The 25,578-nt window shown below is 37.0% G+C and overlaps 1 protein-coding gene across 13 annotated transcripts in view; it reads right to left on the bottom strand.

Annotated features, from left to right (window-relative positions):
* The window catches only part of RHOT1 (ras homolog family member T1), a 57,050-nt gene that overhangs the window by 11,961 nt on the left and 19,511 nt on the right, over nt 1–25,578 (bottom strand). For 6 of the 13 annotated variants that reach the window (XM_060080611.1, XM_060080617.1, XM_060080610.1 and 3 more), the window contains exons 7-20: nt 25,024–25,132; nt 24,625–24,726; nt 14,743–14,841; nt 14,126–14,234; nt 13,423–13,543; nt 11,172–11,256; nt 10,654–10,799; nt 9,208–9,308; nt 7,173–7,303; nt 6,409–6,492; nt 4,701–4,820; nt 3,282–3,484; nt 2,134–2,229; nt 378–500 (exon numbers count right to left, since the gene is read on the bottom strand). In XM_060080611.1, the coding sequence (XP_059936594.1) occupies nt 378–500; nt 2,134–2,229; nt 3,282–3,484; nt 4,701–4,820; nt 6,409–6,492; nt 7,173–7,303; nt 9,208–9,308; nt 10,654–10,799; nt 11,172–11,256; nt 13,423–13,543; nt 14,126–14,234; nt 14,743–14,841; nt 24,625–24,726; nt 25,024–25,132 (1,629 nt within the window). The remainder of the gene's footprint in view (nt 1–377; nt 501–2,133; nt 2,230–3,281; nt 3,485–4,700; nt 4,821–6,408; nt 6,493–7,172; nt 7,304–9,207; nt 9,309–10,653; nt 10,800–11,171; nt 11,257–13,422; nt 13,544–14,125; nt 14,235–14,742; nt 14,842–24,624; nt 24,727–25,023; nt 25,133–25,578) is intronic. The other 7 variants (XM_060080618.1, XM_060080623.1, XM_060080612.1 and 4 more) reach the window with 3 other exon arrangements.

Genomic DNA, 25,578 nt, shown 5'->3' with positions numbered 1-25,578 from the left:
CAAGCTGAGTACAGTATACCATTTGGAATCAATGTGTCTTTTCCTTACTAAAGCCCTAATCTATTTCTACAACTCTCAGCAAAAAGATTTTTAATCTCCCTACATATATTATCCCCTAATATAAAAAATACTTTAACTTCCTTAATAAAAAAAAAGCTAAAATCTTACTTTATAGTCCCCTAAATATATCTATTAATTTTTAAACATTAAGGATGATCCAGAACTAAACATTGTCACCATAGTGAGAATTTTAGTGGAAATTAGTTGGGCATCAGTCAGCTTGTTGTCTTTGTAGTATTTGTATAATAAATAGTTAACCACTTTTTTCTTTTGTATTTTAACAGAATGCCTGGTACCCAGTAAAGAAAGTTAAGAACCTGTTAAGAACTGCAGTGAAGATTTTGTTCTTTACAGATTGCAGCAAGTCTGAGTTGAGGAAGTTCTGACAGATGCAAAATGTACACCTGTTGCAGGTGCACATACAGCGTAACCGGGCATGGCTGCGAAAACACACAGAAGGACAGGAGTTGAGTTCTTACTTATACATATGGCACAAGTCAGAGTGTGCCAACTTAAAAAAAAAAAGATTTAGGCATAAGCAACACTAAGGAAAAGGACAGTGTGGGGCATGCTAAAGTTGTGCAGAATTCCACATTTACCAAAAATATAATGAACAGCAAAAGCTCCCTCCTCCCTCCCTATAGAAAATCTAAGGAAAATTAGCTAACACTTCTGCTTTTTTGGAGGGGGGAAAGAATTATTAGTACAAGGGTTTTAGTGGAATAAATATGCACAGCAATAGATGGCACCCTCATCTAAATTAATAAAAGAAAAACTGAGTAAGCCACAGCACCCACCAAAAGGTCAGAGTTTGCTAGCATTTAAATAACCATCCCCTCCTCCTCCCTCAGTATATACACATGCCTGAAAACCAGGAAGGAGAAGAGTGACAAATACACAAAAGAGTCAAAAGACGAGTATGTTCAACCCTGAGGAGATATGAACAACATCGCCTTTAATTCATCAAGCACCATGGCTCCCAAAGGAAATCAAAGTGCTTCATAAATTTCTACTTGAACCCAAAATATAGGGTTAATTTCGTCTGCTACCAAAACACACCAGCTAAGTATGATAATATGAAACTCTGGGTAAGGGTGTAAAAATCAACAATGGATCCAATTGATATTAGATATGAAATTTAGGAGGCTTTCTGACTCCTTTCTGGTTGAGTGAGTTGCACTAGTTGGTACAGGCACGTGGGGCAGCCCATTTCACCTCCACTCTAACAACCAAAGTAGGGGGTCTCCAATGACTGCTCAGTGGTCGGAGCCACTCAGACATACAAGGCCATCACACCACCCCTGGAGAGGTACTGGCGCAGAACCCACTCAGAAGAGCGCCACCTGAAGAATCAATTACATCACTTCCTGTAACACCTGAACATTTTTTAGAGGCTTCTCAGTCAATGGACTGGCCCAATCTGACTTGGCTTAGCTTGTGAGATCTGATGAGACCACAGCACACGGTGGCATGGTTGTGGAGATTAGCAGCATCCCAATAATGCCTAATTCTCAACATGAAGAAAAACAAGAATTAATTTTTTAGAAGACTCTTACAGGCTCAAGACATTCCATTTTAAAATCTGACTTGTGATGATGAACATATCACTGCTACTAAGTCACTGCCAGCTGTCATACTGGAATCCATCTGTTATTTTATAAGTTGAATCTGACTCTTCAACATATACAGGCTCCACCCACCAAAAAGGAGGGATGCAAAGTATGCTTAGCAACAGGGAGATGCTTCATGAGAAGTAGTTGCAGATTAATCATAAAAACAAGTGTCCATGTATGTACATTTATCATATACACACACACACACTCACACATATTGCAGTAAAATTTTAAAGATGCAGATCTAAAAACACAGTTGCAGTTATTTACAAGATTAAGACAGTGCATTTACATAGTAAAAAAAAAAAAAGACACCATAGTATACAGCTAGGCAGTAAGCCTGACCAAGCAGTGCGTTTCTGGATAATTACTAAATGTGAATTATGGAGAAAAAGATGTGGTCATCTATAAGAAAATGTCAACAAAATGCCATAGAAGCCATAAAGAAAAAGTAACTTACAAAGCAGTTTTTAGAAAGACCCAGATTTTTCTCAAATTCTCTATTCTATCAGTGTTGCCCATGTCTCGGGAGAGTCTGTCTCTGTAATGATCCTCTCTGTAGATAACATACACGAAAGTTTTAAAGCAAAGGTAAACATAAAAAGTAAGGTTTTGCTTATCTAACAGTAATAGGAAGGAATGAATTCTCTTCCAATACAAACAGAATTTCAAGGGTTTGCTGCATTTTTTTAAAGTACTAGTTAATGGAACAGCAATAAAGTTAACTGATTTGAAAAATCCGTACAAATTAACAACCTTTTGAAAAACCTTAGCTTATAGCAATTTTTGAGTATTACTCTATGTTATACTGTACTTTTCATAAGAAGAAAAATAATTTAGAGAATAACATAATAATAAATAGAATAAACTGTAAAGTCCTGAGAAACGCACTGCCTGAAAAACTATCTTGTCACAAAACAGAATTTATACAAACACCGTACTTGAGGAGAATGCCATTAAGAACCATGCAATTTTAAGGCAGTTAGTAAACTATGAAGATGACCACAGTTATGTGCTTGTGCATATGCATGTAGAGATATACAATAAATGTACATAAAATTTGTGGCTCATAACACTTAACATAAAACATTTATATAGAAGGAATCCCAATTACAACTACTTTTTATAGCACTAAAAAAAGACTTTATATCCTGAACTCAAACATACCCATAATTTAAACATAAATTCATAAAAGATTTTAGAATCCTTCACATACTCAAGGTCAATTAATCAGCAGAAAAAATATAAAAGTTAACTTTTTGTTCATATGGAAATGCCTTATTAGCATGATGTCAATTCCATTTTATTGCAGTAAGACTATCTTTTTAATGATGGGTGAGAGGCTGAGTTTTATTGTACTATCCTATTAAGATAGTTACAGCCTGCTCAAATATAGTCAAATGTTATCAGAAGCACCATTGATATAATTTCCTTCTGGTACCCAAACCAAACCTGCATTTACTCAAACTTGTCCCTTCTCATTACAAAGTCTCTTTCTGTTGCTGAACAACTTCTATGTGACAGAGATTCCACCCTCATGGTTAATAAAGGCATGCAATGTTACCACAAACCATGCAAAACAAAAATCATGGCAGAGCAAGTACTTACGGGTACATGGCCATTGTTGTCAATTTAACAAAGATATCTTTACTGGGTGCATCAGCAGTATTGCAAGTGAAGGCTTGTGGTGGAGGCATTTTGTGTTTCCTGCAGAAATCAGTAGGTGAAATGCTATATTCTTGTTTGACTTCATGCAGGTCTGACTTTGCAGCTACGATTAAGCAAGGTATTCTGCTGTCCATAAAATGTTGCTACAGAATAAAAAGTGAAAGCAAAATCTGAGGACAAGTTCAAAAATTACTAAATTTAATTAAATGGGCACTAAAAATTTTATCTAGATAGGCAAAGCATCAACAGTTTCAGGGAGAAAGTAAACTAAGAGGCAAAGACTGGCAGTTGTCTAGGTCAGTAGCATAATAAGACCCGGGCCACTTTTCTAATGCTGGTAACAATATAAACCTGTAACAATTCTTCAAATTCACCACAATTTGAAAAAAGAAATTTTTTTTTCAAAAAGAAACAATACTTTGAAATAAAAAGAAATCTACCTAAATTCTCTCTCCTAAAGCACACTATTTTCATTTTTTGATATTACCTCTAGTCCTTAAGCACATGCATATATATATGTTCACATAGTTGTAGTCATGCTGGACATAACCATTTCAAAATATAATACTGAGGGCTTCCCTGGTGGCGCAGTGGTTGAGAGTCCACCTGCCAATGCAGGGGACATGGGTTCATGCCCCGGTCCGGGAAGATCCCACATGCCGCGGAGCGGCTGGGCCGCTGAGCCTGCGCGTCCAGAGCCTGTGCTCCGCAACGGGAGAGGCCACAACAGTGAGGGGCCCGCGTACCGCAAAAAACAATAATAAAAAAAAATTAAAAATAAAAATATAATACTGAATTTTCCATGTTTTCAGAATTCAAAACCATTATTCTTAATGGCTACACAAATTTCATAGGATCATTTTGTCTCAGTTTGGTAAACTATCCTCCTATTGTTAGACATTTGGATTATTTCCAGGTTTTTGCTATTAAAAACAATGCTAGAGTAAATTCCTTCATACATACAGTTTTTTTACTCTTATTGAATCTTGTTGATAATCTCAAAGTAACTGGTAACTTTTCAAGCCTCTGGTTTATCCCCTTGCTCTATTATTATTCTTGGTATAATGGGCAACATATAATCCATGTGCATTCCTAAGACCTTCCATTAATGCAGAGGTTCTTAACCAGGAACGCACATCAGAGTCACATGTGGAAAAAAGTACTTTTAAAAATACAGATGTCTGCGACTCTACCACCTCAGAATGAAACCAGAACCTTTAGGGATAGGATACAAATGCATGTATTTTTGAAAAGCTCCACAAATAATTTTCTTGCATTCCCCTGGTTAGGAAACACATTACAATTCCATTAAACTCCTTATAAAGTTAAACTTGGTTTTAGACCAAAAGAGCAACAAACCTTAAAAATCCTGGCACAGTATTCAAAGGATTTAGGGTTACTGACATCATATACCAGGCACACAACATCACAAAGGATCTCAGCCTCAGTTAGAAATTCCGATTCTGAGATATCATGCAACTTGTAAAAAGAAAAAGACAGAAACGTAAGTATCATAACACTGATGTAAAATTAAAGTCATGGTATTTTATTATTTGCTTAACTTGACTTCCTAATTTAAAAATACTAGTTAAGCATAAATTTTCAGACTATTTTTGGAAGTAAGACATATAGATAAATAAGTAGCTTCTGATTTTTGAAGATGAAAAATGGTGATTAAGGTCCTACAGAAACTAACATTTAGTGAGTGACTAAAGTGTGCTAGGCAGGCCCTTTACATGTATTCTCTACATACTATAGATAAGAAAACAGGCTAAAGAGATTAGGTCAACTGCCAAAGATAGCACAACTAACTAGTCATCAGACCAAAAATTGAACTCAGATATGATTCCCAAGTCTTTTTCCTTTCTACCACACCACCTTTCCTCCCCACCAATCAAAAACACAAAGCAAAAAACAAACAAACAAACAAAACACAAAGAAAAGGACAGTACATTAAGGTTATCTTGTTCTATTTCACTGCCTACTCTTTTTCAATGTTTATTATAAAATCTCTAAAAAAAATCCCATCTGTGATATGATAATGATCCAACAAGTGTAAAATTCAGTATTGAGCTATATAAGATAGTGCTTCTTTGCTGAGGAGAAGAAAGGGGAAGTGTAAAGTCAGAGGTGACTCAATATATTCCAAATAAAACACTATTAGAGCATGGATATTCAGAGACATGAAAGACATCAATTTGCAATGAATGGCTGTAACAATAAAACTGGAAAGTTAACAATCAGCAAGATTTACTGAGTACCCAATATACAGAATTATACTTAGGAGAAGAATGAGAGATAAACAGGTTTAACAAGACACTGACAAAGAACTTTTATCGTAAAGAGCAAAATATGCATAAAATTCAATGTGATTATCTGTCTAGCAGAATAAACTATTTCCAAAAAGAAAAAAAAAAGGGAATGAACTTTCTTTAGTACCTATTATTTGTCAGGAGCTTCTCATATTAGTTAACTTAATAAGAAACTCAGGCTCAGAGAGAATAAGCAATTTGCCTGAGGTCACACAGCTGATCAGTGGTGGATCAGCATTCAAACCAAAATCAGACTGGATCCAAAAAGAACATAAAACCTCTTTCTACTATTTCATATTATCTTTTCAGTCATACCATTCTTTCAATCATTCTTTAGGCTACCACACTTGTTAAATACACTCCTCCCTGCTAAACAGATACAACCTGATTCAGATTACAGATTAAACTACCCCACACCTGCACAAAGGTCTTCAAACTAATTTCTAATCAATAGAGGACATAATTTTTAAAAATAAAAGTGGAAGAAAGAGCAAAGAGGATTTAATTTTTTTTTTTTTACTTTCTTACGGTGGTATAACATACAATTAAGCACACAGATAGATGAATTTTTACTTATATCTACACCCATGTAATCACCACATGGATCAAGGGAATTAAAATTAATTCTAATGAATAAACCAGGTAAAAAAATAAATCACACAAAAACCATTAAATTAAATCCAATTATGTTTTCAAAGAGTCATTTAAAATGTACCCAATAATTAATAATTTTTATATGCCAGAAAATTTCTTACCAACAAGTATTTCTCTTGTCCATATACATAAACAGTGTTAATCGCATAGTATGATTTATGGTCATCACGAATTTTCTTTTGCCTCTGAAAACAACCAAAAACATCTCAGTATTTATAGTAAGAAATTACAGGAACTAGTTTTCATCAACACATGCGCTCTGCATGTATGGTGTGTTACCAAAAAAAGGACATTCTTCCCTACACTATGTATTATTTATCAATACAAAGGGGATATTGATGTTGTTTCTTAGTTCTTAAGGTCTAAAATAAAAGATGCATTTGTTCTGCATAAAGGGAAAGCAGTAGCTGAAAAGGAAGTAAACTATATCACTGAAAGTGTATTCCAGAGCCACCTGCTGGCAATTCTCATTACACTATAATTTGGCCTGCTATTTCATCTAGAAATATGTCAATCTCCTTACTCAAGGCAGTAGTCAGAATTAGGTATCAGTATTCGGTTCAAAATATTCACTGTACATTTACTTCATGACAAGCACTGTGCTTGATGCTTTCATATGTGTATTTATTTAACCCCCATCTAAAAGCTAGTTAAAAAAAAAGACAAATGATAGCTAACATCAATGAAGCAAAGATAAAGCTAGTTCAATGAGATTATTGTTACACTTTAGTTGTACCTTACTATTATACATAGGTCACTCAGTTCTACTAATCATCTAAAAAGGTAAATGGTTATGAAAAAATTATGTAAACTCAGTGACTATAAAAATCTGTTGAGTATAGCTCTATTTCTTGAGAACTCTCACCATTAAGTTTCTTCCAAGAAGAGCCTGAAGAACTCCACTTTTCCCACAGTTTTTCATCCCAATTACATTACATCTGAACACATTTCTTTGAGTCTGTTTTTTCTGAAGGTCTATCTTTTTATCTCTTGTTACTAAAAAGAAAAAAAAAGCTAATTATGTACCGCTTAGACTCACTGAGCCTTCATTTCACATTCTGCAAAATAGGGTATTGCTATTTATCATTTTTATAAAGTGTTCGATCAATAAACATACTGTACACTAGTCAAGCTGTATGTGAAATAAAGTACAAAATATAATACAGAAGGGCCCCACTTAGTGAAAAAGATGCATTTCTGAAAGTCGGCTGTAAACGTCTAGTAACCAAATGATATTTATTTCATCATAAAATAGGTAGTACATTTACATAACAAAATGATATCCCCAAAATGAACGAAAATTACAATGAATATAGCCAATACTATATCCCATCTTTTTTTCTGTTATAAATTATTGTCATAACAAATTATAAACTAAAAGATGCTATCTCAAAACCGCACTCTCTTGGGTCTATAAATGGAAAGAGGATATGCACGCTAGGGTTAACTGGCCTTTCCAAGGTAAATCTGTAAAAGAGGCAGCCCTGAAAACAATGTTGTATCATCAGAGCAATAAGGCATCTCTTCTTGAGGTAAAGAGACCTCCTTAGGGCTTCCCTGGTGGCGCAGTGGTTGAGAGTCTGCCTGCCGATGCAGGGGACACGGGTTCGTGCCCTGGTCCGGGAAGATCCCACATGCCACGGAGCGGCTGGGCCCGTGAGCCATGGCCGCTGAGCCTGCGCGTCCGGAGCCTGTGCTCCACAATGGGAGAGGCCACAACAGTGAGAGGCCTGCGTACCACAAAAAAAAAAAAAAAAAAGAGAGAGACCTCCTTAAACTATACCCAAAGATTCAACTACAAGAAAGCTCACCAAGAGGCACTATTTATAGCAAAAAAACCTGAAAGTGATAAAAAACAGATAATAATTATGTTAAGTTATAGAATATCCATATGATGATACTTTATCTAATATTAAAGATATATAAAAGTATACTTATTGATAATAGAAATATGGTCACAATATTTTGTTGAGTGAAAGAACCTCATGCTGGCTAATTAGTTCCTTAGTCTTTGGTGCTGCATTAAATACTGTCTAACTGGTTAAGTACTTTGAAGGGTACTTGCTCTGTCAATTTCACAAAGGCTGTCTTCTTGTAATGGGGCTTCCTGTAAGATATGGCATTTTCCCCCACAAATTAGGATATAAGAACTTCTTGAAATGATCAGTTCCCTAATTTGTTATTTCATATTATATCTATGGATTTTCTTTAAGTGGAGCACATTTCCTGGCAAGAATGCCTGGTTAACCATTACAAGATATGTGAAAGATTTTTTAATGTGGAAAAAGGTTATAAAACTGAGATATGTACAATCAGTTGAATATCAGGATCATGTGTTAATAGGCATTGTTTTTTTTTTTTTTTTTTTTTTTTTTTTTGCGGTATGCGGGCCTCTCACTGTTGTGGCCTCCCCCGTTGCGGAGCACAGGCTCCGGACGCGCAGGCTCCGGACGCGCAGGCTCAGCGGCCATGGCTCACGGGCCCAGCCGCTCCGCGGCATATGGGATCCTCCCAGACCGGGGCACGAACCCGTATCCCCTGCATCGGCAGGCGGACTCTCAACCACTTGCGCCACCAGGGAGGCCCTAGGCATTGTTTTTAATGTTTAAAGAAAATTAAAACACAAGATAGACTGGTAAATACTTTTCATGCCCATAGCCCTCCCTGATTTTCATCAATGAAGTACCCTCAGGGGGAGACTAGAGGTAAAACCTCTACTCTTTCCTTTTTGATAACAATAAAATCAAGCAACTTACCTCAAAAGTGATTACTAAATCAAGGGCAAACAAAGTATAGACATGGAAGACTAATGAAGATGCATTTATTTTCACTCTTTTTACATATGAAACTGGAATCCTAAAAAGAATTTTTTTCTAATTAAATAGCATTCAGATACTTACCTGTGATGGCTGAAGCTTGAGACTCTTGCTCAGTCAATATTGAATAGCCTAGATAACCCAAATACTCCAGGCACCGCTGCACATCTAAATAGGTCGTGAGCCTAGGAAAGGGAAGAGTTTAAAATGTGAAAAGTTCCTAAATGAATATTTATTTAAAAAAAATTACGGGCTTCCCTGGTGGTGCAGTGGTTGAGAGTCCGCCTGCCGATGCAGGGGACACGGGTTCGTGCCCCGGTCTGGGAAGATCCCACATGCCGCGGAGCGGCTGGGCCCGTGAGCCATGGCTGCTGAGCCTGCGCGTCCGGAGCCTGTGCTTCGCAACGGGAGAGGCCACAACAATGAGAGGCCCACGTACCGCAAAAAAAAAAAATTACAACAGCTCAAATAATTTTACCACCAGACCCGGATAATTTTTGTCAGACTGCTTTAATTTCCCATGTGCCCAACCATGGCTTTTCCTACAGTGACATTCTTAGGGCAGAGATGAAAGGAAGGAGAATGCAAGATGGAGGGTGGAGGGGGCTTCTGTATCTATTCCACCTGCCCGGAGAGAGCAAGGCCACACAGATGAGCAGTGAACAGCTGGTAAGATCTAGAGCAGGGATATTTTATATTATGTGCTTCCCAAGTTACATATTGTACTGCAAATACTGGCTAGTTAAGGACTTAATGATAAGTAAATCTGAAAAGGTTTGCAAAAGGTGCAAAAAATAACTGAAAGGCTGAAAGGCACTTGACAATAGTTAGCCTTTCTTATGATTTGAAAAAAGAACAGATCCTGGTGTTGAGAAAGTTACTCTCGCCAAGGCTAAAGTAATTATGTCATTATGCACAACCAGAGAATTTTTTTAGCACCCTAGACAATAGGTCAACAAGACTGCAGACACCCTCACTAAGTCTAAGAATTCACTGAAAACAAACAACAACAACAACAAAAAAAAAACCCCTCAAATTAAGAATTCAGTGTCAAGTAAAATATGCTCTCCCCATATTCACTGAAAACAAACAACAACAACAACAACAAAAACCCCTCAAATTAAGAATTCAGTGTCAAGTAAAATATGCTCTCCCCATATTCTGAAAATACAAGATTTGTACAATAACAATGATGTTTCCAATTCCCTTAATCAAAAGTATTAAAACACACTGTAAATCAACTATATTCCAATAAAAAAATTTTAAGTATTAAAACTTACTTCCATTTTTATATGACTTATTACTGTTTCCCTGTACCTCATCCAAAAGCAAACACACCCCTTCCTGATAAATTTACAGAACATCTATAGTTCATCTTACAGGTAGCAGCAGCACTATAGATCCTGCCCACAGGCAGCTATCACTGAAGCACTTCACAAGACCTGACAAATATATAAAATGATGAATGTAATGTACCATAATTTCAAACTAGCTGTAACTCTAGAGGAGAGAAGTGCGCTCTATACTCACGTCCACTGGGAAAGGAATCCCTGGTAGGTTATCCAGCCTTTTTCATTCGTACAAACTGTATTATGCACATCTGGCCCCCAAGGTATGTAAGGGAAAACTTTAAACAAGTCTTTAAGCTCATCAGGTGACAAAGCACAGTCTCTATCCTGAAGATACACAAGGAAGTAACATAACATTTAGATATCTAAGAAGATAATTCCCAAATGCAAGAGCCCCCTCATCAAGTAAAAGCTATGTTTCTAAAAACTAACAAATGAAAAGAAATTTTACATTTTATCAAGAAAACTCCTTACACATATATAAGGAAACCTATGCAAGGGTCTATCAGAAACTAGACTTTTTCATCTTGAGAAAATAATAAAGTAAATAATATGAGAAAGTATCTTTGCTAGTTTAAGAAAGTTTGGGTAATTTTTGGCTATGTGACAGGAATACCCAATAGCTCAGGGAACAGAGTTACATCATTCACAGGAAAATATTTTATCATATATCATGGAAAACTGCAGCTAAAAGCTTACCAAATCATGCTTGTCAAAAGTACTCTGGAGAAACAAATATGCGTGATGATTTAATTCAGTAGTGCAATCAGGAGGTATTTTTAGCCTGTTGATGAAAAAAAAAGTAAAATAAATCATTAACCAAATATTAAAATTTAATTGGAGAAATGAACATGAAATTGCAACAAGTCTTTTTGTAGGATGACAGCATTTACAGAACATGTTTTCTGTAGCCATTTAGACTTGCCCAGGGAAAGTCACTGCAGTGGTATGGCAATTCTCAAAGAGTCATAATAGTGCTCATTCCAAGGTGACAGTTTTCTTAACTATCTGAAGGGCAGGTTGTATTAAAAAATTTACAGACAATACTGATTAAACTGTAATGGGTTGTTCTTCCTACAAACCAATTATAAGTCAAAATTATGAGCTTTAAACAATGACAACATTGTAATGAGTTGAAAATGATGTGAAGAGATGTTATTTCTGCCTGATTTGACCTTTGACACACCCTAAATTCGAGTCAATAAACATTTATCAAATGCACGGAGGTACTGGGGACATAAAAACAAGACAGGCTCCCTACCTCTAAGGAACCACATTCAAGCTGGAGACAGACCACAAGTAGATAACCTCACTATCTCAACAGAATGAGGCAACTGTTGAGTATGGGTAAACTACAGATGCTAGGGGAACCCTTGGAAAAGGGAACACCTTGGCCTGGGGATGGGAAGGTGTCAGCACTGCTGAGAGACACTGTCACCTGTATTGAGACTTGAAGGATAACAGACATGAATTAGGTTAGGGGGAGAGGGAGGAAGAGAGTAAAAACACCATGGGCAAAAGCCTGGAGTGGGAAGCAATATCTGATTGGTGGACCAGAAATAGTTTAGTATTTACTTCCAGAATGAAGGCAGGGAGTGAGCCGGAGTGAGCAGATCATGAATGACCTCCTACACCAGGTTAAGAAGCTTAGGCTTTATCCTGTCTTGAAGGGAAAGTGACATGGCAAACTCCATGTTGTATATCTATTAATCTAGCAGCAGTGTGAAGGACAGAGGCAGAGAGTTTAATAAGAAGACTCAAGTGGTGGCTCTGAAGGGGCTACTTTACAGACAATTAGAGGTAGAGCGCAGAAAGAAATTAAAAGAGATCTTAGTGTAAATCACAAAGCCACAAAAGATGGAGTTTCCTTACTGTCATACTTTAGAAAGCAATAAGCAACCTCCCGTAGAATTTATCTACCCACATAAATGGCACAGAAAAGAAAACTTGATAAAAAAGTCCTGGGACAAATACATTCGTTCAATATATATTTATTGAAAAACCTGGGAAATTACTTGAGCCAAGATTTAATAACTTTGACAAGGGAAGTTTTAACTTAGAACTGATTAATGGACCAGGAATCCAACTAGAAATTTTGCTTCCTTAATGATGGGGAAGGAAAAACAACAACAAAGTTTTTCTGAACCCTTACATGGATAGCTAGCAGTGCTATGCTAAGATTAAAAAGGAGAACATGAAGATAATGTGCTACTGAAAAAGCGAAGAAAAAAGGCGAAAGGCTCAAAGGCCAGATCTTGGGAAGTCACTTCCCTGAAAAGCCTACTTCCCTTGGGTATGGGAGAGGCATCCTATAGCAAGGCAGTCTCCTATTTCAGGGTGATGTTGGGTTCATCATTAAACATACAGAACTTAAACATATCATTATCTAAAGAAAAACAACCACAAAGAGACTGGTCATTTAGGAAAAATACTTATTTTATCCTGAGCTGGGAACAGGCTATAAAACTTAGGGAGGAGAAGGACTAAAGAAAAGAAAAATGCTAACCAATATATTTCTGATCCCTTGACACTAAAAACAAGTTCATCTAGCATCTTTTATCTCCTTCCTCAATAAAATGAATAAAAAAAGATACTTGTACTCTTCATGAGAAGAAGAGGAAGAGTTTGAGCCATGCTCTAAATCAGTGGCTCTCAACTGGGGATGATTTCACTCCTGAGGGGACATTTTTGGCTGTCACGACTGGGGGAAGAGGTGCTACCGGCATCTAAGGATGTGCTAATAAACATCCTATAACTCGTAGAACAGGCTCTACAAAAATGAATTATCTAGTCCAAAATGTCAAGAGTACCAAGTTTGAGAAACCCTGCTATAAACGGCTCTATAAATCTATAAGTTATTCCTGAGTAGCTCAGAGCCTACCTACCAATGTGCTAAATAAAACTTTAAAATACTGGCAAGTGAAATCAATTAGAAACCAAAGGTACATACAAGGGAAATAAATATTCAGGTGTCAAATCCAGATCGTCATCATAACCAAATCGTCGAAGCACAGTCCAAGTAGTTTCATGTCTCCCTCTCTGAATAAAAAGTGTGTGTAAAAAAAGAAAACCTGAAATAAAATAAATTAGTAAATATAGCTGATGTGAAAATGGGTAGAGTCACATGGGAGAAAAGCATGTAACGCCTAACGGCAAGAGCTAGACTCCTGAACATATGTGTACTAGTTTTGCATATGGAAGGTCAAACCAAAACAAAGTTCACAAGTGTCTCAAAGAATTGATTTCAGAATCATTTCACAGATATACCCAGGTCAGCAAGAGATGGCACTACATGAAAGGGCCAAAAACATATCCCAAGGAATATACTGACATTCACATGGTTATATGGTAAAAACAAATGAAATCATTTTAATTTTAAGATAAATTTGTTTCTGAAATCTCTTACCCTCAGATGGACCTCTGTACTCCTGAGATCCAATCAATTTCCCTACCTCTAATTTATACTCACGGTAAAGATAATTATCCCCACCAATGCCTGCCTCTTCCAACTCTTAAACATCCAGGTTAGATTTTAGGTATATTAGTAAATACAAACATTTCCCTAAATATAGATAATACCATAAAGACTTTCGCCTTCTGCCAAATTTTGAAAATATTAAATTCAAAAGGGGGAAAAAGCACCATTTACCCACCTTTCAGTGTCAATCCACTATCAGCCACACCATCACTTATATGTTTTCTGACTACATTTTTGACGTCTTCTAGAGCTTGAGGAGCTAACGGAGTGTTGAAACAAATTCTCTAGCAAAAAACATAAAAATAAAGTTAAAAACAAATCAGCATTAAAACCACAAATAATACAAATATTAATCCACAGAGCAACATTAAATCAAAGAGTTGCAACCAAAGGAAACAAATTCTGAATTAGCAGAGCCTCTACTTTGTATTAAGTAAGACATGTCATACTTAGGACATGTTTTCCCTACTCTCCCCATCATGTTCCTAAAACACAGAGCTCTTTGTATAGTTATGTTATACAAAACCGAGAAAGAAAAACAATTCAGAGTTCAGACTTCAAGTCATCCTTAATACACCCACTGTACACCATGAAATGACACTCTCAGAGTCCCCTCAATTCCTAAGCATGAGTTTTATCCCCTAGGTAAAGATTAAATAGCCTGATGTGAAAGAGAGTTTTTACATGAAAGAGATGCATGTTTATCAAAATACCATTGTTCAAGCCAATAAATTTTTTCTCTTCTCAGCAAAAAAGGACCAAGATACACAAATATCTGAAATAAAAGGCTACCTGAAAGAAGTTGAGTTCAGCATCATTGAGAGTACCATCATTATCTTGATCAGATATTTTAAATATACGAGTAAGGGCTTTTATACAGGCTGGTTTCATCTATAAATCATTGAGAAAAGAAACAATCGTTTTAATGTAAATAGCTGGGATTTTAAAATATGATTTTCATAAATATGCTGAGAAGAATTCTAAATGTTTTCACTGCCAAATACATAACATCAAATACAACCGACATGAAAAATGAACTAAAGTAAAGCCATTTCCTTTCATACCCAAGCCACTTTAAGTAAATGAGGCAGTATTTACTTGGACCGACCTGGAATGGTTAAACTCTCCCTTCATGACCACACACCCTCTGAAGATGGGCAAAAGAGAAATTCATCTTTAGGGAAGATTCATTCTTCCAGTCATATAAAGAAGAAATGCCCTCTCTCATTCCATAAAGAATTTGAGCTACATAAAACTATAGTAAAGGCTTCCCCCCCACACACAACTTCTCTGATTTTTGACCTTCTAGCAGCAAAATGGGACTAAATGTTTTGGTCTGTCACTTGTGTGTGTGTGTATCTATCAAAGCTGGGATATAAATGTACTGATTCGCAAGCAGGTGACAAAATAGCACTGGTTGATAAATGTACAAGTCTTTTACTAACTTCCTATTATGAGATAAGAATTACATTTAAAAAATTACATTTTGGGGCTTCCCTGGTGGCACAGTGGTTGAGAGTCCGCCTACCGATGCAGGGGACACGGGTTCATGCCCTGGTCCGGGAAGATCCCACATGCCGCGGAGCGGCTGGGCCCGTGAGCCATGGCCGCTGAGCCTGCGCGTCTGGAGCCTGCGCTCCGCAACGGGAGAGGCCACAGCAGTGAGAGGCCCGCGTACCACAAAAAAAAAAAAAAAAATTACATTTTTGACTCTACAACTTTTATAAGAAAAGCTGCTGGAAATGTACTCTGACAACTTTTATTTTAGGATTTATAATGGATAGAACAAATATTTTACTATTTGAAAATAAGCCCCACATGCTTCTAATTTGTATAGTTGCTATAGGAAAATCACTGTCAACAATTTTGAGAAAATAAAACTTTTAGGAAGATTTCTGAACACTGTGTAAGTGTGGAGGGAGATATCTTATGGACATCTGAATCAGAGAAATGAGACGGCAAGGTGAGGAAATGTGTACTTGTTAGCTTACTAACTTCAGTGATATGGCTATCCAGAGCAAACAGTAATGATGAGTTTTGATCACACTAACATATCAAACTCAAGTGCATAAAATAAGTTCTTTTAAAAATAGCATGGAAGTATAGCTGATTCACTGTTACAAAGCAGAAACTAACACACCATTGTAAAGCAAATATACTCTAATAAAGGTGTTTAAAAAAAAAAGATAGCCACCAGAGTCAAGATGCAAAAAAAAAAAAAAAAAAAATGAAGGAACAATTATCTTCTTTTGGTTTAAATAGGGGCTCTAGGGGAGCAACTTGATATAATGATAAACAGGTAAAATCTAAGACATAAAGAGATTAGAAAGAACTGAGAAAAAGAAGTCAAACATTTAGGGAGCACTGGTTAGGGGTTTCTTTATAAAAGAACGTTAAATGGACTATAACCTATCACATCCACAATCATGGATAATTTTTTAAGCAAAAATAAGATATTGCTTCTATAAACGTGATCCTAATATTAGATATTCAAGTTTAATAAAGATCACATATTTTATTTACTCTTCTTTTAAAAATCTGTTACATAATAATCTAAACGTTTCAAAAAGTAGCAAAGCTAGAATGGTGCAAAAAACAGAATCTAAAACTAACTTTTTATTTGCAAGTGGTTTTTCCTTGTATCATAAAATGCTACATTAAAAAAAGTAATTGAAGAAAAACAGTGATGCATTCTTCATTAAAGCTTGAAATGCATCAGAAGCAAAAGTGCTCTAAGGTACTAGCTCAATATGATATTTAAATATTAACCTCTTAAAATATAACACCAAAAAATGACTACTTTTTAAAAGTATTAAAAATTATACTTTAATAAAACTAAAATATTTTGGCAGTAATAAAATAAACTCATTTTGCATATAAAGTAATCTAAACTCTCACACAGATCTTTTTCATTATTAGGTAAGCAGAGGACTCCATGGGTCATACAGAGTCTGTCGTCACTGGAAACATATTTCGAATTCAGGCTTTAATTTAGAATATGATCTTTTTGATGATCCTAGCTCAAATCTGTGTTAAAAGCTTATTAATGTTGTCTAAATGAAAGACTCTGTTATAAGCTTAGACTCAAGGCTTGTACTTGTATAAATCAAGGCATATAATCTCTAAAAGTTACAAATTTTACCTTAGGCATGTCCACCTAAGAAATGACTAACAGATGGTAGTAGGTGTTTTACAGGGAAGGGAGGATTAGCAGATTAGCAGAACTAATAATAGGCCTAAGAAAAAAGTTAGCAATTAGAGAATTGAGAACAAATTAACAGTGGGGATTTAATGTACTGCTAGGCTAAGCTGAGAAGTAAATCTCTCCAGTATGAGACTGTTTCCCAAATTTTCTTGATCATAAGATATAGCACCTGGCTGAATCAGAATGGAATCTGTATTTTTAACAAGTACACTTAGTGACTATTATGAGGTGAATTTGGGAAATACTGAATTAAGAACAAGTTAGAAATAAACACTCCAATTAAGGAACAGTAAACCAGGATTAAGGAAGAGTAAATCAGGGTCAGATTAAGGGATAATTCAGATTAATATTTATACCAGGGGTCGGCACTTTTTTGGTAAAGAGCTACATAGCAAATACTTTAGGCTTTGGGGGTCAACAGGCAAAATCAAGGATATCATGTAGGTACTTACATAGCAAGAGATAATCAAATTTCCAAAAAGTTTTTATTAATGAAATTAAAAATATAGTAATAACTGAGTATACATTTACTCCACAGGTCTACTAATGAGAAGGATGAAATTCCTCTTAGAGGGATAATATTTGGCTTAATTAGGGTTCAAAGTTAATGTTCCCTATCTTATAATAACCTATAATGGAATATAATCTGCAAAAAACCCCACAAAAACAAAAACAAAAAACAAATCACTATGCTATACACCCGAAACTAACACAACTATATTTCAATTTAAAAAAAAGTAAATCAACTATACTTCAATTAAAAAAAAAAGTCAGCATTCCCTATCATGAAAATCAATTGCAAGTGTTCAGCTGTTAATGCTGATCTGTAATGAGATTTTACATATTTCATCTTTGAAAATGTCTTTTTGCACAGATACACACTGTCAATAGTGACACCTATCTGTAAACATATAACTTTAATTGAGCACTTTCATCACTTGGAAGGCATTTACAGTATCATATTTGATTTTTTTCTTGATATTGCCTGTTAACACATCATTACACTGCAGATTGATCAGTTCAAACTGAAGGCTGGGTGGAAGCTCCTCAACTGCATGGTCAAATGGATTAGGAAATAAGGAAATTTCCTTTGCACATGCATTTAGGTCCAAAACAACCAATACTGAAATTAGAGCTCAGAATATATATCTGTTTTGCCATCTGAAAACCCACTTTTTTTCTTTTCTTGTTTTGGCATGATAGGTATATACTGATAATAAAAAAATAAAATGTCACAGTACAGTGGTACACATGGTACATGAAATGCTGCCGCATGTGAACCGTGTCAGTCCAGTTAGCAGTGCACCGAGCAGCAGTGTTACGACAGTTGCCACATATAAGCTCTGTTGCAACTATGCAGCTCTGCCTTTGTAACAGGAAAGTATAGTTAAACATAAGGGAATGAAGGTGGCTGTGGTGCAATGATACTTATTTATCAATGGTGAAATCTGAATGTCATATAATTTTCCCATATCTCAAATATTATTCCTTTTGATTTTTTCCCCAATCATTAAAAAATGTAAAATGTATCTTAGCTCATAGGCTGTATAAAAACAGGTGGCAGGCCAAATTTGGCCTGTGGGTCAGTTCTCCAACCACTAACCTATACTATAAACTTTTCCTGAAAAAAATGTTTTCAGGAAACTTTTTTTCCCCCAGCAAACTTTTATTTCTTAAAAACTAAAAACAACAACAAAAGAAACAAATAACTCCATTAAGAAATGGGCAAGGGCCTCCCTGGTGGCGCAAGTGGTTGAGAGTCCGCCTGCCGATGCAGGGGATACGGGTTCGTGCCCCGGTCTGGGAGGATCCCATATGCCGCGGGGCGGCTGGGCCCGTTAGCCATGGCCGCTGAGCCTGCGCGTCCGGAGCCTGCGCTCCGCGGCGGGGGAGGCCACAACAGTGAGAGGCCCGCATACCGCAAAAAAAAAAAAAAAAAAAGAAATGGGCAAAATACTCAAATAGACCTTTCTCCAAAGAAAATATACAAATGGCCAATAAGCACATGAAAAGATGTCCAACATCATTAGCCATCAAAGAAATACAGTTCAAACAACAATGAGATACCACTCACATCAACCAGGATAGCTATAAACAAACAAACAGAGGTGGGGGCTGGGGAATAACAAGTGTTGGCAAAGATGTGGAGAAATTGGGACTTTCATAGTTTAGTGGTTCCTTGGTAAGTAAAACATAAAATTACCACATAACCTAGCAATTCCACTGCTAAATAGACACTCAAAACAGGGGTTCAAACTTATGTGCAAATGTTCTTAGCAGCTCTATTTACGACAGCCAAAAAGTGGAGGCAATCCAAATATCCAACAACAGATGAATGGATAAACAAAATGTGGTATATCCATAAAATGAAGTATCATTTGACCATAAAAAGGAATGAAGTACTAATAATGCTACAACGTGGATGGATGTACCTTGAAAACGTTACACTAAGTGAAAGAAGCCAGACACAGGGACTTCCCTGGTGGCGCAGTGGTTGAGAGTCCGCCTGCCGATGCAGGGGACACGGGTTCGTGCCCCGATCCCGGAAGATCCCACATGCCGTGGAGCGGCTGGGCCCGCGAGCCATGGCCGCGGAGCCTGTGCGTCCGGAGCCTGTGCTCCGCAACGGGAGAGGCCACAGCAGTGAGAGGCCCGCGTACAGCAAAAAAAAAAAAAAAAAAAAAGATGAATAAAACTAAAAGCTGGTTCTTTGAGAAGATAAACAAAATGGTAAACCTTTAGCCAGACTCATCAAGAAAAAGAGGGAGAGGACTGAAATCAATTAAATTAGAAATGAAAAAGGAGAAGTCACAATGGACACCAGAGAAATATAAAGCATCATAAGAGACTACCACAAGCAACTCTATGCCAATAAAATGGACAACCTGGAAGAAATGGACCAATTCTTAGAAAGGTATAACCTTCCAAGACTGAACCAGGAAGAAATAGAAAATATGAACAGACCAATCACAAGTAATGAAACTGAAACTGTGATTAAAAATCTTCCAACAGGGCTTCCCTGGTGGCGCAGTGGTTGAGAGTCCGCCTGCCAATGCAGGGGACACAGGTTTGTGCCCCGGTCCGGGAAGATCCCACATGCCGCAGAGCGGCTAGGCCCGTGAGCCATGGCCACTGAGCCTGTGCGTCCAGAGCCTGTGCTCTGCAATGGGAGAGGCTACAACAGTGAGAGGCCCACGCACCGCAAAAAAAAAAATCTTCCAACAAACAAAAGTCCAGGACCAGGTGGCTTCACAGGTGAATTCTATCAAACATGTAGAGAAGGGCTAACACCCATCCTTCTCAAACTCTTCCAAATAATTACAGAGGAAGAAACACTCCAAAACTCATTCTATAAGGCCACCATCACCCTGATACCAAAACCAGACAAAGATACTACAAAAAAAGAAAATTACAGACCAATATCACTGATAAATATACATGCAAAAATCCCCAACAAAATACTAGCAAACAGAATCCATCAACATATTAAAAGGATCACACACCATGATCAAGTGGGATTTATCCCAGGGATGCAAGGATTCTTCAATATACGCAAATCAATCAATGTGATAAACCATATTAAATTGAAGAATAAAAATCATGTGATCATCTCAATAGACGCAGAAAAAGCTTTTGACAAAATTCAACACCAAATTATGATAAAAACTCTCCAGGGCCTCCCTGGTGGCGCAGTGGTTGGGAGTCCGCCTGCCGATGCAGGGGACGCGGGTTCGTGCCCCGATCCCGGAGGATCCCACGTGCCGCGGAGTGGCTGGGCCCGCGAGCCATGGCCGCGGGGCCTGTGTGTCCGGAGCCTGTGCTCCGCAACGGGAGAGGCCACAGCAGTGAGAGGCCCGCGTACAGCAAAAAAAAAAAAAAAAAAAAAAAAAAAAAAAAAACTCTCCAAAAAGTGGGCACAGAGGGAATCTACCTCAACATAATAAAGGCCATATATGACAAACCCACAGCAAACATCACTGTCAATGGTGAAAAACTGAAAGCATTTCCTCTAAGATCAGGAACAAAACGAGGATGTCCACTCTCACCACTATTATTCAACATAGTTTCGGAAGTCCTAGCCACAGCAATCAGAGAAGAAAAAGAAATACAAGAAATACAAATTGGAAAAGAAGAAGTAAAACTGTCACTGGTTGCAGATAACATGATACTATACATAGAGAATCCTAAAGATACCACCAGAAAATTACTAGAGCTAATCAATGAATGTGGTAAACTTGCAGGATACAAAATTAATGCACAGAAATCTCTTGCATTCCTATACACTAACAACGAAAGATCAGAAAAAGAAATTAAGGAAACAATCCCATTCACCATTGCAACAAAAAGAATAAAATACCTAGGAATAAACCTACCTAAGGAGGTAAAAGACCTGTATGCAGAAAACTATAAGACACTGATGAAAGAGATCAAAGATGACACAAACAGATGGAGAGATATACCATGTTCTTGGAATGGAAGAATCAATACTGTGAAAATGACTATACCACCCAAAGCAATCTACAGATTCAATGCAATCCCTATCAAATTACCAGTGGCATTTTCTACAGAACTAGAACAAAAAATTTTAAATTTGTATGGAGACACAAAAGACCCCGAATAGCCACAGTAGTCTAGAGGGAAAAAAACAGAGCTGGAGGAATCAGACTCCCTGACTTCAGACTATACTACAAAGCTACAGTAATCAAGAAAATAGGGTACTGGCACAAAAACAGAAATACAGATCAATGGAACAGGATAGAAAGCCCAGAGATAAAGCCACACACCTATGGTCAATAAATCTATGACAAAGGAGGCAAGGATATACAATGGAGAAAAGACAGTCTCTTCAATAAGTGGTGCTGGGAAAACTGGACAGCTACATGTAAAAGAATGAAATTAGAACACTCCCTAACACCATATACAAAAATAAACTCAAAATGGATTAGAGACCTAAATGTAAGACCAGATACTATAAAACTCTTAAGAGGAAAACATAGGAAGAAGGCTCTTTGACATAAATCACAGCAAGATCTTTTTTGATCCACCTCCTAGAGTAATGGAAATAAAAACAAAAATAAACAAATGGGACCTAATGAAACTTAAAAGCTTTTGCACAGCAAACTACAAACAAGATAAAAAGACAACCCTCAGAATGGGAGAAAATATTTACAAACAAATCAGCTGACAAAGATTAATCTCCAAAATATATAAACAGCTCATGCAGCTCAATATTAAAAAAACAAAACAACCAACCCAATCCAAAAATGGACAGAAGTCCTAAATAGACATTTCTCCAAAGAAGACATACAGATGGCCAAGAAGCATATGAAAAGCTGCTCAACATGACTAATTATTAGAGAAGTGCAAATTAAAACTACCATAAGGTATTACCTCACACCAGTTAGAATGGGCATCAGAAAATCTACAAACAACAAATGCTGGAGAGGGTGTGGAGAAAAGGGAACCCTCTTGCACTGTTGGTAGGAATGTAAACTGATACAGCCACTATGGAGAACAGTATGGAGGTTCCTTAAAAAACTAAAAATAGAATTACCATAGGACCCAGCAATCCCACTACTGGGCATATACCCAGAGAAAACCATAATTCAAAAAGACACATGCACCCCAATGTTCACTGAAGCACTATTTACAATAGCCAGGTCATAGAAGCAACCTAAATGCCCACTGACAGACGAATGGATACAGAAGATGTGGTACATATATACAATGGAATATTACTCAGCCATAAAAAGAAATGAAATTGGGTCATTTGCAGAGACGTGGATGGATCTAGAGACTGTCATACAGAGTGAAGTAAGTCAGAAAGAGAAAAACAAATATCGTATATTAATGCATACATGTGGAATCTAGAAAAATGGTACAGATGAACTGGTCTGCAGGGCAGAAATAGAGACACAGATGTAGACAACAAACATATGGACACCAAGCGGGGGAAGTGGGGGTGGGGGTGGGATGAATTGGGAGATTGGGATTGACATGTACATACTGATGTGTATAAAATGGATGACTAATAATAACCTGCTGTATAAAAAATAAATAAAATAAAATTCAAAAATAAATAAATAAATAAATAAATAAAAGAAGCCAGACACAAAAGACCACATATTGTATGATACCATTTATATGAAATGTCCAGAATAGGCAAATCCATAGAGACAGAAAGAAGATTACTGGTTGCCAAAAACTGGGGTAAGGAAGGAGGGGGAAATGGGAGTGACTGCTAGTGGGTACAAGGTTTCCTTTCGGGTGATGAAACGCTCTGGAGTCAGACAGTGAGGATGGACACACAATTTTCTGAATACATTAAAAATCACTGAAGAGAACACTTCAAAAAGGTGAACTTTATGGTATGTGAGTTACATCTCAATTTAAAAATTAATTTTAAAAGTCTATGGTAAAATATTGTTAAATTTTAAATATTTCATTAAGGAATTACTGTGTTTCTAAGCTATGGAACAAAAGGGAGTATTCAAATTGTATTACATAATATACCCATGTCAAATAATTACACAAGTTTTTTGCTTGTATGTGTTTTTAAGTTTGTAGATTTTTTTTTAATATTATTTTATTTATTTATTTATTTATTTTTAAATTTTTTTTTTTTTTTTTTTGCGGTACGCAGGTCTCTCACTGCTGTGGCCCCTCCCACTGCGGCGCACAGATTCCTGACGCACAGGCCCAGCGGCCACAGCTCACGGGCCCAGCAGCTCCGCGGCATGTGGGATCCTCCCGGACAGGGGCACAAACCCACGTCCCCTGCATCGGCAGGCGGACTCTCAACCACTGAGCCACCAGGGAAACCCTATTTTTTTTTAAATTTTATTTATTTATTTATTTTTTGAGGTATGCGGGCCTCTCACTGTTGTGGCCTCTCCCGTTGCGGAGCACAGGCTCCGGATGTGCAGCCTCAGTGGCTATGGCTCATCGGCCCAGCCGCTTCACGGTATGTGGGATCTTCCCGGACCGGGGCACGAACCCGTGTCCCCTGCATTGGCAGGCGGACTCTCAACCACTGCGCCACCAGGAGGCCCTATTTATTTATTTTTTACACAGCACTTTATTATTAGTTATCTATTTTATACATATTAGTGTATATATGTCAATCCCAATCTCCCAATTCATCCCACAGATTTGTGGATTTAATTGTAGCAAAGCAAGTAGACCATTAGTTAAGTCTTTGGACTTTTTATTGTTACAATTGCCAATTCTTCTGTTTGTTTTAATGGCATTTCCTGAAATAATATTTCATCTGGAATATTATTGACTATTTAACATGAATGTCTTTGAAGAAAAGTACCTAGAAAATATAACAGTATAGTAAGCAATAAATTTTAATTTTAGCAGTTTAGATGAATACTTCAGAGTTACTAAAAATAGTTATCCTAACGGAGTTACTACCTACACATTCCAGCCCCTACTAACACAGCCTGGTGGGATGGAGGGTTTACCTCTTTCTCCTCTGGGCAGTACAGGGGCCCTGTAGGATGAAGAACAGCTTTCTGTGCATAATAGAAGAGCTCCGATATGTTCTTCAGATTTTTTGCTGAACACTGAAAAGAAAGTTTAAAATTTTTCACTCTGAAAGCAATTATGAGAGCTAAAAATATTTTTTTAACTATCAACATTCCTTGAAGAAACTGAAAAAAGTGCATTTTTCTTAATGGATATCACAATACAACTGTCTACAAAGAGCTCAGAGGCCATCTCCAAGTTCTCTGTTTTATTTGGTTTACATGACTTCACAAACAAATTTATTCCACCCCACATCTTCCCTCCCTCCTATTCTGAACCTCAATTTAGTGAGAATTCACCAACCATAAATTTCAAAATCAAATGATAAGGCATACCTCCACACAGGTTTCTATTTCTGTGTACTGGTTCATAATAGGAAGGATGGTCTCCATACTACTGTATTCCACCAGATCAGATTTGTTCCCAACCAATATCAAAGGCAGCCTGAAATAAACAGGGCACATTGTAATAATAAGGAAGGCAAAAGACATTAGATTTATATTTTAATGTACATTGTAACCTAGTCTAACTAATAAGATTTACTTAATCTCCTCAATATGAACCGTCTATCTTAGTCAGCCCAAGCACCCTGGAAAGCATGTTCATAATCAACAAATATTTACTGAGTTCCTATTATAAGCTAGGGACTGTTCTAAGCATTACAGACACAAGACAGAAAAGGTCCCTGCTCACTCTCATAGTGAAAATCAGAAAATAGACACTAAGCAAATAAACAAACAAGACACTTTCCAATTCTGTAAGTGCAATGAAGGAAATAAACAGGGGGATATGGGATAAAGTAATGGGAGGGGGCTAACTCTACATGGTAATCAGGGAAAAATCTCTCTGACAAGGTGGCATTTGAGCCAAGGAGTGAAGGATGAAATGGA

Source organism: Mesoplodon densirostris, chromosome 18, assembly GCF_025265405.1.
Source record: "Mesoplodon densirostris isolate mMesDen1 chromosome 18, mMesDen1 primary haplotype, whole genome shotgun sequence".
NCBI classification, from domain to species: domain Eukaryota; kingdom Metazoa; phylum Chordata; class Mammalia; order Artiodactyla; family Ziphiidae; genus Mesoplodon; species Mesoplodon densirostris.
Note: the sequence above shows the minus strand (reverse complement) of the source record. Positions and strands in the feature narration are given on the sequence as shown.